General features: G+C 40.7%; 1 protein-coding gene across 1 annotated transcript in view; it reads right to left on the bottom strand.

Moving 5' to 3' along the window:
• Positions 1 to 17,687, bottom strand: part of MYO3A (myosin IIIA) — a 173,339-nt gene that overhangs the window by 126,070 nt on the left and 29,582 nt on the right. The window contains exons 4-5 of the mRNA XM_020911656.2: positions 16,264 to 16,368; positions 15,569 to 15,668 (exon numbers count right to left, since the gene is read on the bottom strand). Coding sequence (XP_020767315.2) covers positions 15,569 to 15,668; positions 16,264 to 16,368 — 205 coding nt within the window. The remainder of the gene's footprint in view (positions 1 to 15,568; positions 15,669 to 16,263; positions 16,369 to 17,687) is intronic.

The following is a 17,687-nucleotide window of genomic DNA, read 5'->3' as shown; positions in this document are numbered from 1 at the left end:
AACTTATTTCTATAAGTAGGAAGAGTAAATGGATTTTCAAGAAATTTAACATTGATTATAAATCTATTAAAATTTATTCTAACAGTTTCTAATGATTTATGAAAAATTAAAAATTCTATTTTTCCCTAGTAAACATTTCTGTTTCAACTTTATAAAGATTCTGCAAGAATTCAAATGTCATTTAAGCAAAATATAAAAGGGGTAGAAAATAAACATGATTCAGTAAAATATCTAAAGTTCTGCTTCTGGCAAGAAAGTGACAGACTAATCATTTGATAGTTATTTCTTCTTTCTGGAGATAAAGAAAAGATGATGTCACTAGAATTGGCATTTTTCAGCAAGCAGTCATGCCCTGGTGTTTGAATTTATAGATACGGATGACAGGAAAGGTCCGTCCCTCCACATTCCACAGGAAATATATGGAGAAGGATGCTGAGAAGTTCATTAGGATATATTATGGGACCTAAGACAGACCATTCAGACTTCCTCCTGGAAACGTGAGTGGAGACAGTCAAGCAGGGCGATGACTGGAGGAAGTCACCCGAAGTTGGAGCTCTAAGGATCAGCCCAAGTGATGCTGCTCCAGGCGATGCTGCTCTGGAGGTCCAGGGATACCACAGCCCTTTCCTAGGAGGCCAGATCACCCAGTCTCTCCCTTGACTTTGCATGTCACTCAGTACTATTTCCAGTATCATTGCCTAAGTGGGTCAGAGTTAATCTTCTGCTGCCTACAATCACAGAACTCTAGTACAAGAACAAGAATGATTTTACACATAAAGGAGCAGATTAACAAGGGTAATGGTCAATAATACTGAGTTTACAAAGCTTAAGATCATTAGGTTTTATATTAATATGAGAGTATATTACTTTTATCTATATTAATATAAATTTAGAATTTTTTAAAGCAAACATCTGGCCTCCAAACTCCTTTCTTGATCACACTACTCCAAACAACAAGGAACTTCTGACCAAGCATACCTAATACAGACATAGACTACTTTCCATATGTTTCCAGATATATTGATATATACATTATGAAACATACAAAGATAATTTTAAAGGATGGTATTAAAATATTAATTATTATGAATATTTCATAATTAAGTTGGCTATTTCTTCACTCCAATGGTATATCTGGGATAATGAGTTACGATGCTAGCGATGCAAGTGAAAGTGAAAATTACTCAGTAGTGTTTGACTCTTTGTGACCCCATGGACTGTCTTCAGGCCAGAATACTGCAGCGGGCAGCCTCTGCCTCTCCAGGAGATCTTCCCAACCCAGGGATCGAACCCAGGTCCCCCACATTGCAGGCGGATTCTTTACCAGCTGAGCTACAAGGGAAGCCCAAGAATACTGGTGTGGGTAGCCTATTCCTTCTCTAGCAGATCTTCCCACCTCAAGAATCAAACCAGGGTCTCCTGCATTGCAGGCAGATTCTTTACCAACTGAGCTATGAGGGAAGCCCACAATGCTAGTGGAGTCTCATATATTAAGAGTCTTTTGGGATCCTGTAGAAAGGATGTTTTACACCTGGTCCCTGTAAACTGTATGGAAACAAGAAAAATTTAGCCTGGAATGTGAAGCAGGAAAAACAAAAAAAGTCTCAAAATAAGTGAAAAAGGAAAAATGCAAGTAGGTAGAATAAGAAACCCCTGAGTCTGAAACTATTAGATGAATCTCAGGTTAAACACAATACACATACCTATGAAAGAGTGACAGAGGAAGCATGTTTGTTGAGTGTTTCTGCAATAACTGTTAACCCTAAGATCATCTTTCCAACAGAACCAACTTCAGAAATAGGAGGCAGCTTAATGGTTAAAACATCTAACATGATCATTTTCAGGTTAGTAAACTTCAGCTGGACAGAAAAGTAACTTTCCTGAGGACAAACAGCATTTTTACTTAACATAAATTCCCACAAGAAAATTAGCTAGTAAGATAGAAAAATGCAAAATTCAGTTTAAAATGATTGACATAATTACTTTAAAAGGCAACAAGAAACCAAATTATGAGTTTGGGAGCTGCTGGAAGTAAAGAAGTTTAGGAAAATCATCTCATCCAGAGAGGTGCTAAGGGAGTAAGTCACCAAAGTAAACAGTTATATAAGCATGTCAGAGGAGAAGAGGCTGAAGATGGAAAATTCCAGGCAGAAAGTTGGGATACAGAGAAGATATTAAAAGGAACAGAAGCCAACAAGAGATCAGGCTGAATGGAAAACAGATTAGAAGAGAGGGCAATAAGCCATTAAAAGTCAAAGCCACAGGAACATTAAGGAGGTTTGTGTCAATGATTCTTCAGCATTTTGCTTTGATTACATTGCTGGGGAATTATTAAGTCCTTCGAATAAGGCTTCCTGAGCTGTTTGATGTCCCTATGTCCCCTATGGCTTATGTCCCCTATGGCTTATGTCCTGTCCCCTATGGCTTATGTCCTGTTTCCAGGGGTGGGGAGGGTAATGTGCAGGATTTATATTTGTCGTTAGGACTTAGGTCTGAGAGAGTGAGAAGAAACATCAGATATGTGGTTTCCAAGGTGGTTCACAAAGACCAGATGACTTCAGGGAACTTGATTTGCTATAACCATAGGACAAGACCCTTGCCATCTCAAGGGAGCAAAGGGAAGAGCTTGGGGTTTTGTTGTTAAAAGCAAAACACTGCAGGGATGAGAATTGGGGCCATAAAATTTACTTTACCACCTAATACCCTCATTTTGTTGGTGAGGTTAGGACGGTGTGATGATTAATTTTGTGCGTCAATTTGGCAGGCCATGGTGCCCAGATGTTTAGTCAGATGTCCTTATGGATACTTCTGGGAAGGTAGTTTTCCGATAAGAATTAGCATTTAAATAAGCGGACTTTGGGTAAGACTGATTATTGTCCTTAATGTGGATGAGCCTCATCCAGTGAGAGACCGTGACAGTGATCTCCACCAGATGAGGACTTCTGCCAGCTGACAGCCTTTGGACTGCATTTTTTCCTGGGGTCTTCAGCCCACCAGCCCCCCATCAGGTTTTGAAGTCATCAGGCCTCCACAGTCACAGGAGCCATTTTCTTAAAATAAGTTTCTCTATATACACACAGCACACATCCTGTCTGAACTGTGTCTCTAGGGAACTCTGGCAGATGCAGATATCAGTGCTAAGAGTGGTACCAGAGACAAAGAATCTTAAAGATGAGTTTTCTGAATTGGTCCTGGGATTTCTGGAATTGATGCTTAAATCTGATTAGATTCAAAAACATTAATGGCTCCATTTCCAGGAGTCAAGAGAGCACCAACAATCCATGGCATGATATGGCAATAGAGATACAAAAAATACCATCATTGAACATGTATAATTAAACACTCACTAGAGGAACAGTTCAGCGGGACCATGTATATGATATCTCTGAACATTTTGGTCAAATGAACAAGTATATTGAGACTGGCTGGTTGCTTTTAATTTCACTGGACAAAGTGAGGAAAGAAAAGGATGAGCTCAGGGATTCAAATTCCCAGTTCAAGTGCTGCATGAATGACCCAAAAGCTTCCGTGTCTGCCCCCAAAAGAGACCCTTCTCTCCTGCAGCCAGATTTGAGACTGCTGAAAACCAAACCCAGAATCTCATCCTGCAAGTGGCTGGATTAAGATGCAAACTGAATTCCCCCAACTTCAGAGGGTGTCTGCCATTAAAATAGAGGCACTGACTGGGAAGCAGTGGGATCCCGAAAATTGGAATGCAGGTGTCTGAGAAGATCCTATTGAAGGTGGGGGCTCTGAACCCCTGAATTCTGATGAATCTTCTCTGCCAGTAGCAGTACCCTCTCTCAGCCCATGTGAGGAGATTAACCTTGCCTTTGCCCAAGGAAACTACATTAATGATCTCCTCTAATGTAGCTGCCTTACAAGACACTGATAATTCTCAACATCCACCCCAACCACCTCTCTTTGCTCCTAAACATATAATCAGATGGTAGTTCCACAAGAACCCTACAGGTGTGGTACAAAGAGCTTCCTGATTTTTCAAACTTTATGTAGACAGACATTCAGAGAATATGTGTGGGAGTAGATATTAAGGATGTGGTATATGGTGGAAGGAAAAACATAACTTGAATCAGGCTAAAGTTGCTGATATGAGCCCACTAAGCAGACATCTTACCCTAACACTGCATCTAACAATTTTGGCTGGTTGGCTCAGACATGGATCAAAAAGTGGCCTCCAGTAAATGAACTTGAAACACCAGAACTACTTCACTCTAGAGGAAGGGATGCAAAGACTCAGGATGACTGTAGTGTAAAGAGGGGGGTCTATCATTTAAGACATGTTCAGTTGCTCAGTTGTGTCCGACTTTTTGCAACCGCATGGACTGTAGCCCACCAGGCCCCTCTGTCCTTGGAATTTTCTCGGCAAAAATATTGGAGTGAGTTGCCATTTCCTTCTCCAGGGGATCTTCCCAACCCAGGGATTGAACTCACATCTCCTGAACTGGCAGGCAGATTCTTTACCACTGTACCATCTGGGCAACCCAATAATCTTTCTCACAGCCTTCTCTAAAGGGACCACGGCCTTGACCAGGAGAAAATGAGTGCACTGGGGGGAAATGAACTCTAACTTTAAATTGACACGTGTCAGAGCAGGGACTTAGAGCTCAGGTGAGCAAGGCAGCCTTAGTTCAGATCCACCTCAGAGTGAGCCCAGGCTTTTGTTTTCTCATTGCTACTTTAGGAAATTGGAATAAATCAACGATTCTTTATTACTTTTGGGTCACAACTACTTGTGAGTTTCATGAAACTAGTGAATTTCATGAAAGTTTTATATGCTCTCATCAGGAAATTCAGTCACACAACAATTTGCATACAAGGGGTAGCAAAATCTCCTGACATTTCTGTACTTAATATACCAAATGATATTCAAGGTTATCTTCAGATTTAAGGTTAGTGAATCTGTAAGGTGACACAGAGAGGGACTTCTGCTGTGGTCCAGTGGCTAAGGCTCTGAGCTCCTAATGCAGGGGGCCAGGTTCGATCCCCAGTCAGGGAACTAGATCCCACATGCTGCAACTAAGACCCAGTGCAGCCAAATAAATAAATTAAAATGTTTCGAAGAATTTTTAAAAGATGACACATGGAGCTGACTCCTGTCAATACAAATGTGATTTCCCTTGAAAATCTGTCCTCTCTCTAGTCCACCTGGCATGAGATCTTCCTCTTTAATACTCAGCTCACTTCTTATAATGGAGATGCTGAGTGTTTTCTCTAAAGGCGTCAAGATCACACTGCTTGCAGCACTCTCTCTGCTTCGACCATATGAACTCTGCACGTGTGCTGCCCATCTGCGCCATTTGGTTCTGTGTGACTTTGTACGCGTGTATTTATGGATATACTGGGCCTCAGTTACAGAGAGTTTGGTATGTAGGATACTCCTCATTGATGGTACCTATTATGACTGACCTTTTTTTTCAATCATTCCCCATTCCTCATTGTCCTGTCTCCTACAACCACCACAAAAATCTCCTTGCTTATAGCTCTTCAGCGATTAAAATTTCAGAGCAGATGAAGATCATTTAGTGCTAGTCCAAAACGCTTACTTTACAATGAGAAAAATTGAGAAGGCAAAGAGGTGATTCTTAAAAAATAGCAAAGTTAGCTCTGGTTCTCCTAAAGTGATCCCATCATGGAAACGCAGAATCAGTGACTTGCATCAAAATTTCTAACTGCCCTGAGGTAGTTTGTTTCGGTGCTAGGTAAATTCCTAGATATAAAGTTTTCCTGCAAACTCCACGGCGGTCCAGTGGTTAAGACTTCACTTTCTTGCAGGGGGTGCAGGTTCGATCCCTGGCTGGACAGCTAAGATCCCACATGCCTTGGGGCCAAAAACCCAAAACACAGAACAGAGGCAATCCTGTAAAAAATTCAACAAAGATTTTAAAAATGGTCCACATTTAAAAAAAAAAAAAAAAAAAACTCTCTTTAAAAAAAGTTTTCCTTTGCCTCTTGCTAAATGAAAAAACTTTTCAAAATGTCTGAAATCCATTCTTAACTTCGTAACAGAACTTTTTGGTATACTTCATGCAACTTAATTGAAACAATTAAAAAGTAAAATTTTGAACATCTCTCAGAAATAGGGCAGTGGCCATCAATAAAAAAAAAAAAATTCTCTAGGATATTTAGAAATTTGTCTCACCCTCTCCATAACTCTCTTTAAAAACTTTCTTTATTTACAGTTACATGCAGAAGAGGAAGGCCCTGGCAGATCTGCCAGGACTGTACCAGCCCAATGCCCGGCCATGGCTGACTGGATCAGAGGGGATATCTGACCCAGCTTGTCAACTGAACTCTCACTCCAAATTCCTTTGGATTTAGGTGCTAAAAGTCTGGACCAGTTAGCTGCTGCACTGGACCCAGAAGGTCATAAAGGCTGTGAAGGCTGAGGCTCCTATTTTTGAGAAGCCTTGTTGGGAAGCATGGAGACTCCAGAGGCTGCTCTGCAGACACTCAAAAGAGAAGCAGAGGGTCTTCCCTGGTGGTCCAGTGGTTAAGAATCCAATGCAGGAGACACAGGTTTGATCCCTGGTCAGGGAACTAAGACCCCACATGCCACAGGGCAGCTAAACCTGTGTGCTGCAACTAGAGAAGTGCCCACGCACCGAAACTTAGACACAGAGCAGCCAAAATTGAAAAAATAAATTTAAAAATGTAAAAAGAGAGGCAGAGAGGAGAGATTGGGTTTCTCCAGTTAGAGAGTAAGAGGCAGCAAGCTGTCCTGGCTCTTGCCTTCTGTTCTTCCATCCATTCTAGTCCCTTTCATCCTGTTCTTCTTACCTAGGAGACTGCCTTGTGAATCTTACTCACTTCTGGAGCTAGTTTGTGGTTCTTGTCATTACAACTGAAAGACCCTTGACCAAGAGATATAACTCTATCTGTAATGTTAAACTGCTTAGTTCAACTTGAGAAAATATTCAGTCTGAAACACTGGAGACCACAGCTTAGCTTGAACCACAAGGTCTAAAATAAAGAGCCCATTTATCCATGGTTTTGCTTTACAAAATGAAAGAATTTAGAAATGTTTTTCCTTTCAAATAAAATAAAGGTCACCTCTCTGAAGTACAAAAATAAAGTCAAGCTGAGGAGAATATTAATTTTTTTGTATAGGTATGAAAATTCTCAAGCTCTGCCAACTTTTAAACATGGTTCTATCCTCTAGTTTCTTTTTCTCAATATATCATTTCATTATATAAAGCACTAGTTCTCCAGTTTTCAAGATGCATAACATTCAGCTACCAAACACACATATTTGGTAGATATATATGTGTACATATTACATAATCTTTAAACATGTACATACACATCTTTAGACATCTGTATTGTCTCCAACTTTTCTCCATAGTTTACATTTTTTTGACATAATCTCGACCTTAGTGAAAAGCTGGCAAGAGAAGTACAAATAATATTCTTTCCTCAACCATATAAGTATGTAAGTATGTAAACCACAAAATACAAGTGGGCTGCTTGATGCCTTTTCACCTCCAAATACTTTAATGTATGATCGATACAAACAAGGACATTCCCCTACATACCGGCAATACAACTAATAAAATCAGGAAATTTAACACTGATCCCTTTCTACCATCTAGCCTACAGACTTCATTTCACCAATTGTCCCAAGTACCCTTACAACAAAATATGTCCATCCAATGAAAAGATCTAAGCCAGGATCACATGCTGCATTTAGTTGTCCTAGCTCTTTGGTCTCCTTGAAACTAAAGGAGTTTCTTAGGCTTCCCTTGAACTTCACAACCTTGATAGTTTTGTAGGATTTCAGGCCAGTTATTCTGTAGAATGTTCTTGAACTTGGACCTGTCAGATATTCTCTCATGATTAATATTTTTGGCAGGACTATCATGGAAGGGAAGTCTCACTGTCTCCTATTAGGTGGTATGTGATTTCCACTTGTCACACAGTTGTATTCACTTTGTGTACTTGGTTAAGTCTGTGTCTGCCAGGCTTCTAGCTTGTAAAGTTTTCTCTTTTTCTTTTGTACCTAAGTACTTTATGCAGAGGTATTTAGAGACTAAATATCCTATTTTAAATCAAAACTTAACTCACTAGTTTATCATACACTCAAGTTTTTGGATAAATTAATTATTACTATGTGCTAAGTTGCTTCAGTCGTGTCCAACTCTTTGTGACTCCATGGATTGTAGCCTGCCAGGCTCCTCTGTCCCTGGGATTTTCCAGGCAAGAATACTGGAGTGGGTTGCCATTTCCCTCTCCAATTATTACTATGATGGGTGCCAAAGGATAATTTCAAAAATTTCACTATTCCTTCTACATTCATTAAGTTGGCATTCTTCTGTAAAGAAAAGCTCTTGATTTTTTCCATTCATCTATTAATGTCTGTAAGTATGCAAGTATGAATTTATGGATTTCTACTTTATTCAATAGATAACCATTGTAACATCACTATTATCATTACTTTGATGCTCAAATTGTCCCAGATTTGGTCAGTGAGAATCACTTCAATGTGGCTTCTACATCCTTTTGACATTGTCTCCATCATTCTTTGAGCTTTTCCTTACTTCTTGGCATATCAAGTTCCAGGCTCAGCTTGTACAGCCTTAAAAAAAATCAGTCTTTTCCCACAAATCCTTGCTTCCTATTAGTTGAGAATTGTGTTTAAAAACTAAGAGCTAGGTACTTGATGTGCTTGCTCTTGGGGCATCAAGCATGCATGTCCTTTTAGTGGACATAGCCAGATAACCGGTATACACACACACACACACACACACACACGCACACACACATACATTTATTTTTATATACCTCTCTGTATATAGAAAACCCTGAGTTCACAGTGACACTTCCAATGCAATCCAGATCATGGGGTTCAGTTCTCTTTCCATATTTATAATTTTCATCTCTAACAGTAAGAAACCTGACTCCTACTGATCTTAGTATATTTCCTCATAGTATCAAGCCCCCTCTATGTAACCTGTCCCTTCTCTCCATGTAGACCCCCAGCCACACGGATCTCCTTCTTACCCAGTTCAGGATCTGACAACTTGACTGGGGTCACCACCATCCCCCTAGACAAACACTCTCTTTGTCCCCTCATCTGGCAATCAACGTCCCAAGCCAAGCCACCACTGCTCCCAGCCTCCCACCAGGGACACCCTTCTCACCCCTTTCAGGCCCAACACTCATGCTAAGTTGCACCCCGACTCCCATGATTACTCGGCCCCTCTGAACCGCTTTTGAGTGATTCCAGAAGAAAGGAAGGCATGGAGGGAACGTCATAGTTTTAAGTTCAGGTGGACCTGCGTCACGTGATGCTACAGTTATTAGCATGGGTTATTAATGAATAAGTCACAACTTCTCTTTGACCTACATTACTCATTGGGGATTTGGCCTAAAATTGGGCACGTGGGTACTAAGAGAGTGAAAGCCATAAAACAGTCTATCGTAAGAACGATGTCTAAATAAATCACAAGAAGTACATTCTGTACTTTTGTATTGAAATGTTAACTAATTCCATTAGAAATGAAGGTCCCCAGAGAGAAATCTGTAGAAAGGAGAACTGAGTACTGCCTTAGTCTCTCCTGCATTTTCTGTTCCAAATGAGGCCGGCTTTTTCAGACCTTAGTTGACTTGCCTAAAGGGGTTTCTCTCCTGGGAAGTCATGTTATTTATTGATTGATCGTATTCCAGTGACTGTTAATGTATTTCATTAATAACATCTGCAAGCTCACTTGTCTTTTTATTCTCTGAGGCGGCTGGTGAAAGTCTAGACCACTTAAGAAGAAAACAAAAGGTTTTCTTAAAGGCTGCACTTATAACCAGCACTAGCAAACTGAATCTTACTATTAATGTAATTAAATAGCTTGATATTTAAAGTTAATACCCAATCGACTCTAGCAATGGGCTATTTAAAAAAAAAAAAAACAGAAAGAGGCTCCAATTTTGGGAATTCAGATTTTCACCATTTAGCAACTATTTACATATTTTCTTATCATTTTTCAAGTACCTACTGTATATACAATACTGAGCTAGGGATGAGGTAGCAGATTATTTTACAATAATGGTAATAGTGCAGATTTTCTTAATTATAAAATGTCAATAATTATACTAAGCAGTTCACCTGTATTATCCCATTTACCTTCCACAATGATCGACCATATGAGATAGACATTGTTTTTCTTATTGTTGTCCCTGGAGATTTTTAAGTGACCTTCTCAGGGTCACAGAATTATATGGAAAGTCCTGCTTCCCATTCACTCCTTCATTCAAGAGTATTTATTGAGCACTTCTAACACGCCAGTGCCAAACCTGGTTCTGGGGACAGAGTGATAGACCAAACAGAGATTCGGCCATCCTGAACCTCACACTTTAGCAGGGAGAGTAGTCAAATTAAACACATGATTACAATAGAGTGTGACAACTGGCTGGCTGAAGAAAGGATACAATGCATGTATACAATGGAATATTACTCAGTCATTAAAAAGAATGAAATGCCATTTGCAGCAACATGGATGGGCCTGGAGATAACCATACTAAGTGATGACAAATATCATATGATATTCCTCATAGGCAGAATCTAAAAAAAAAAAATCATACAACTGAACTTATTTACAAAACAGAAACACATTCACAGACTTCATGAGCAAATTAATGGTTACCAGAGGGAAGGGTGGGACGGGGAGGGATAGACTGGGAATTTGGAATTGCCATGTACACACTGCTGTATTTAAAACAGATCACCAACAGGGACCTACTATACAGCACAGGGAACTCTGCTCAATATTCTGTAATAACCTAACTGGGAAAAGAATCTGAAAAAAGACAGACGTATATATATAACTGAATCACTTAGCTGTATACCTGAAACTAACACAACATTGTTAATCAACTATACTCCAATATAAAATAAAAATTAAAAAAAAAAAAAGAATAGAGTGCTGGGGAGGTTCTCAGCCAGGCAGACAGAAGCCATCTGGGTACAGCAACAAGGGGAGGCTTCTATGCAGGGAAAGCATTGTGTTTGTAACTGGTCACAAAATTCAGTGACATTATACTTAGATACATAGTGAAAATGTAATTGTGATTTCTTCATTTGTTCTCTCACTATTATGGCCTCTCCTATGCCCTTACTCAGGGGTTTGCCAGGTAGCTGAGTGGTAAAGAATCCACCTGCCAATGCAGAAGATGCAGGAAGACACAGGTTCAATCCCTAGGTCAGGATGATCCCCTGGAGGGGGAAATAGCAACCCACTACAGTGTTCTTGCCTGAAAAGTCCCATAACAGAGGAGCAGGGCGGGCTACAGTTCATGGAGTCACAAAGAATCAGACATGACTGAGTGACTGAGCAAGCATGTCCCTATCCACTGGCTTGGAGAAGTAAAGCTTAGACCCAAATCCTAAGTCCTTTGAGAAAGAATTCATTCTCTCTTGGATGAAAGCCTTCGCTCCATCTCCGCCTTTGCACCATCTCTCAGACGGTGCCCCCTTCTTCCCTCCTGAAGATGTTACTGTCTGTACAGGATGAGGGATGGTTTATAAGACCTTGTGTGGCTTATAAGACTTTGTGGAGAGGAGAAGAGGGAGGGTCCTGGGGTGTGGTGGGTCTCCGGTCTCTGGGGCCATGTGTCTTTCCCCCTGGCCTCTCATGCCACGGTCTGCATCCGGCGAGCCTGTGGCCTGTTCTCCTGCAGGCAGGGCTTCCTGCAGACCTTCCTAGCACATGAAGACTCAGCCGAGGCAGACAAGGTTCTAAGGTCTGGCTGTGATTCCTATTCAGACCTGGCCTAGGTGATCTGCTCTGCCTCACCACCCATCCTGGGCAACCCCCTCTAGTAACTCCCCAGCCAGATTTGAGTTATTTTGGGGTTAATGGGAACAGAGGATAAAGGTCGGGAGAACTTTGGCATGCATGAGTGCTCCCTCTACCTAACCAGTCTCCACCTCCAGGTCAGGACCACATGGTCACTGCCGTCTGGACTGGCACGGACTCTGCAGGGCCCTCCTCTGGGGCGTGGAGTGACGGCGGTGGAAAGGGTGAGGGTAAGGGCTCCCTTCTGCCCTCTTGTCACCTTCACTTTTCAAAAGCTCATTTCACTGTCCCACCTCCTTCTCTGTTTCACCTTTTCACAATTACCCGAGAACCGGAAAGAGTTTCCATCTACTTTCTGTTTGCTCTTAAGGGAAACCCTATGATGGATTCCTGGAATTGCCCCCTCCATATTTTAAAGAAAAGATAAAGCAATTTAAACAGACCTTCCTGGGGAGATAAACTGGGTCTTGCTATACATTCTTATTTTTTATTATTAACCTCAGCCATCTTATTGCATTCCTTCTGAAACAAATCTTAACCTCCCCCAAGACAGACAGATGCCTCTGGCAGATGGGTGAAGATCACATTCTTGCATAAACAAGAGAAAAGCATGTTAACCAATTTTGAAGTTCTTCCTCCAGAACATATATAAGAGCCTTAACTGAGAAAGAGGGTGGGTACATTTCAGGGACTGAAAGAAGTTGGCCTGGCCCTCAGCTCACAGGAAGAGGGAGTCCCTCATGAGCACCAAGGGGTAAAAAAGATGTTAATCACTAAGTGCTTACTCCGGGGCAGCGGAGAGGATGGTAAAGTCTACAGGAAACCACTGAACAGAATACTAAACAAGAGAGTGGCCGGGTCAGCTGAGCTTTCTGGCTGCAGATGGAGTGTGCACAATGGTCTGGAAGGAAAGGAATGAGACTAGATGCAGGGGGTTAGCAAGGTGTAGCTGCAGGAGCCCAGGTCAGAGATGATGGCGAGGACCAGAAAAGGGTGATAAAGACATGGTCTGGGGATTTATAACAGAGAGAGAGAAACTTGTGACTCACTGTAGATGCAGGAGGTGAAAACAAAGGGTGGCTCAAGAATCAGAGATTTCTGAGATTTCTGGCTTGAGCAACAAAACAGATACTAAGACTTTTTCTAAGGCAAGAAACTCTTGATATGAAACAGATTTCCGGGTATGGATGAGATGGTAGAGTTCCATTCTGGACACTTGGAGGGCTGGCAGCCATCCAAGTACAGATCTCCAATATTCAATAATGAGCATACCACACACTTGATGAGGTGAGAAATTAAAATAAAAATGTACTCTAAACCCCTTTACTCCCAGCTGTGGCCGTCTCTGAAAATCTGATTTAAACATAAAATGAGGACATTGATTTTCAGTTTGATTCGGCAGTCTGGGGCTTAGCACATCTTATTTCTTCTGCCCTTGAGAAATTTTACTCTACATGCAACTCCATCCTCAAGTATTAATTCATATGAAAACCTTAAGCCACTTTAGGTGAGTTGAATCCATGTCCTTTTATGATGGAGAATACAGATATAAGCATTGTTTTATATGCAAATAATAGCATTTTGGTATCAGACACTAGGAACACATATCATAGGCTCTTTTCTAATTGGTGCTGACAGCAAAGTCTTTAAGTCAGTTAGTATAAAACCAAAGTTCTCATTTTGTCAGCTTTCCAACTTATGACTACTTTCTAAAGATATCAAATAAAGGCCACTTTACTTATTATCCAGGTGTATATTTTTACTCTGAACTACTCTGGAGGGTGCTCCAGAAAGTTGCTTTTCTCAGAGTGACTGGTTTATCAAGGTTTTTTTTTTTTTGGTGTGTGTGTGACTAAAGAAGATGTAAATCCATGGATGATTCATGTCAATGTATGACAAAAACCAGTACAATATTGTAAAGTAATTAGCCTCCAACTAATAAAAATAAATGAAAAAAAAAGAAAAAAAAGAAAAAACAAAATTCCAAACAACAACAAAAAAAAATAAAGAAGATGTTTATTTACACTGTTTTAACAATTTTCATTAGGCCTAGCAGGTAAAGACTGCCTACAATGCAGGAGATACAAGAGATGCAGATTTTATCCCTAGGTTGGGAACATCCCCTGGAGGAGGGCAGGGCAACCCACTCCAGTATTCTTGCCTGGAGAATCCTATGGACAGATGAGCCATGGGATCTGTCCATGGGATCACAAAGAGTTGGACACAACTGAAGCGACTGAGCTCATGTATATTTTAGAGCCATATTTTAGAGCAAGGGAATTATGAGAGCTCAAGTTAAATACTAAGTTCTCCATTTGGGTCCGTTAAGAGTGGAGCCAAAATTATTCTGAGGAGAGACACAGCTCTGTCGATGGTGCAGTGAAGAGTGTTTTTCAGAATTTCAGGCACAAGTTCTTATTAGTACCTTAACTCAGCCAGGTTGTTCAAACGCACAGCTCTGAACGCAACTAGTAACACACACTAGCTGCATTCACTGCCAAGCTGCTCCTTAGTTTTCAAACGCTCAGCTGAGGGGAAAAAGCACGTGTGTGGGCATTTGAAAGACACGCTATTCAGCTGTTCCTGTCGAGATGCTCTGAAGTTCATTTCGAGGTGAACCCAGGTCGCTAGAGACCCACATACTTGGACATTAAAACAATTAATTTCTAAAGTGACTTGATTACTTTCCCTAAGCTTCATTTCCCAGTATTCAAAGTGAAGGAAGATTCACTCATTCACTCAACGATTACTCACTGAACTACTCTTCCCAAAGTATTAAGTCTACAAAATAGAAGACATAGTCCCACCTCTTAATGACCCTGTCTATCTACTAATATGTGCTTAAGTATCTTTATCTACATATAAAGACCAAAAAGACCATTATCATCCTATGTGATAAGCACAGAAATACACAGAGGAGAGACACCTTCCCCAGCTTGAGTGCAGGAAGGGGAGGATGACAACGATACGGACACGTCCTAGAACAATGTCGCCCACTCTCTCTGGTGTCACGTGTTACTGGCGATTTAGTGAGAAGACGGGGAGAGACTGTCTGTCATGACTGGCAGAGGAGAAGCAGGGGTATCAGCTATAGTGCCCCTGGCTCCAACACAGACAACTCTCAACTGGCTCAGTCAACGTGGAAATGTATTATCTCAGGTGACAAAAGGTCCAGAGACAGGGGAGGTTCAGAGCTGATTTAGTGGCTGGACTGTATCACCAAGGAGCCTCCTTCTTCCCATCTCTCAGGGGTTGGGATGGAACATCTCAGGATAGAACCAGGTGGTTGCAGGCATCACAGTAAAACACAAAAGGTCCCAAGGAAGAAAGAGACCATCTTGACTTGAGCTTCTTTCCCTAGAAGGGAAGATACCCCAGAGACATTTGAAGATTTCCTCTCCTGTTTCAAAACCCTGGCTTTGGGCACCTGCCCATCAGTAAAGCCATCAACAGTAAGGGCCGTGTGCTACCACTTAGACTCAGGGTCATTATCTGGAGCCCGTCTGTTTTAGAGAATCAACCGCGTACTGCTCCAGGGGCGTTACAGACACACGCCGGCTGACTTGAAAGAACTCACCCTTTCTTCTAGGAATCTGTCATTTGCCAAAGTTTTAAAAATCTCCGCAACTTTCTTACCTCAATTAGATATTGTTGCTGTTTTTCCTTCTCTACTGTCAATGCCTAGAAAGTAAGGCTAATGGAAACTGATCAAATCATACTATTCATTTTGCAGCTCAAATTCATGGATTTCAAACAAAATTTACCAAAATCTACGAGTTTAACTCCGCCTTCGGTGGTTAACAGGATGTTATTTCCTTTTATATCACGGTGGATAGTTTTGTTGTTATGCAGATGCTGAAGTCCCTGGAAGTGGAAAATAAATATGGTGACTTTTGAAGAAAATACCAAATAAAAAAACATTTTATTTCAGAAGGATGCGTTTATACAAAATCAACAGTGAGCACATGTTAAAATTAACACTCAAACCTTTGTAAATGTTTCACATTGAGTTAGTCGAATCAAAGTACATCATGTCCACTTTGGACTGAAAAAAATTTTGAAAAACCAGGACATAATCCTGGCCTTGAGGAAATATTTTATTTTAAATGTGCTAATCCCAATAGAAGAAAAATTCTAAATACTTATTCTAAATAATGGCTGTTAAAAATAAATAAATAATGGCAAATAAAAACCTGTTAGTAAAAATATACAGTATCTACCTTCATCATCATTAATTTCAGAAATATACCTAGGAGATCAAAACTCAGGATTCTGTAGACACGAGGAGGGTAGATTTTTAGTGGAAAAGAGAAATTACTTATGCTACATATTTCAGATTTTGTATCTCACTCTTGCATCAATAAATACTAATGAAGTGTTTTTTCTAAAAATAGGATACACATTTTTTTTAACTAGAACTGCCTTATAATTAATGCATGAATAATTTAAACTGCCTTACCAACAGTGCTTCACGTAAAATATAGGCAATTATGGGCTCACTCATTCTTTTGCCCTCCTTCAGAAATCCTTTCACAAGATCTGTCACTGATCCTCCATTGCACAGCTACAAAAGAATATTTCAAAAAAAGAATATTTTTAGATATTAAAATGGATGTGACATTTTAAGTACTTGCTATAAAAGGTTTTCTCAAAACATTAAAAAAAACCTGTTCCAGTTTTTTGTTTCAAATGATTATTCCCATCATTGTTATGATTTTATAAATAAACATATAAACTTGTACTAGTATACAATCAATTATTGGAACACAGTTTCCATATGAATTAACTTTAGAAGAGAATCTGGAGAAGCACTGGGCTTGACTTTTAAATTCAAGGATAAGAATTATGATTCTACAAATTAGTTTCAAATTTTAGGACATAGAGCTCTTAAAAGTACTCTTGATTCCTGATGCCGTTGTTGTTCAGTCGCTCAATCGTGTCTGACTCTTTGCGACCCCATGGACTGCAGCACACCAGGCTTCCCTGTACTTCACCATCTCCCAGAGTTTGCTCAATCTCATGTCCATTGAGTCAATGATGCCATCCAACCATCTCATCCTCTGTTGCCCCTTTCTCCTGTCCTCAACCTTTCCCAGCATCAGTATCTTTTCCAACGAGTCGGCTCTTCACAGTATGAAAAGGCAAAAAGACATGATTCCTGATAGTTTAATTAATAGTACAGTATGACTTCAGTCCATGGCTAAATACTGCTTCATTTGTGCATTAACTTGAAAACATACTTCCTCTCTGGTAAAATCTCAGAGTGCACTGAAATAAGGACTACAAATAGTATTTTAGAAAACTGTTTTAACCACGTTTCCTAACTTTCTCCCTTCACATCTCTTAAGAGCAGAGGAATCGAAAAAGAAAAACAAGAGGGAAGAACATGGCAGGGGAATTTTTCACATCCGGGTTTCTTCCAAGCTAGGTAACATGAAGTCCCACAGCAAACATTACAAGGAGCTACATGTGGCTCAGATGTTACAGAATCCGCTTGCCAATGCAGGAGACACGGGTTCGATTCTTGGGTCGGGATGGTCCCCTGGAGAAGGAAATGGCAACCTACTCTACTATTCTCGACTGGAGAATTCCATGGACACAGAAGCCTGGCAGGCTGCAGTCCATGGGGTCACAAAGAGTCAGACATGACTGAGCAACTGAGCATAAGCAGGAGCATATTTGCAGAGGAGAGAAACACTGACGTCAACAGTGGAACATGAGTGGGGACACAACTAGCTAAAAGGCCCCAGCAAAGCTCTGACCCCAGGAAGACTTGGTCCCCTAACCTGGGATCCTTCAGTCTTTGCTGTCAGCTCTGTCTCTCCCTGCAGGGCTTTGGTCCATGGTCTCCTCACTCTTACCCTGACCTCTGGGGTCTCCTCT

This window comes from Odocoileus virginianus, chromosome 9 (genome assembly GCF_023699985.2).
Source record: "Odocoileus virginianus isolate 20LAN1187 ecotype Illinois chromosome 9, Ovbor_1.2, whole genome shotgun sequence".
Classification (NCBI taxonomy): Eukaryota; Metazoa; Chordata; class Mammalia; order Artiodactyla; family Cervidae; genus Odocoileus; species Odocoileus virginianus.
Note: the sequence above shows the minus strand (reverse complement) of the source record. Positions and strands in the feature narration are given on the sequence as shown.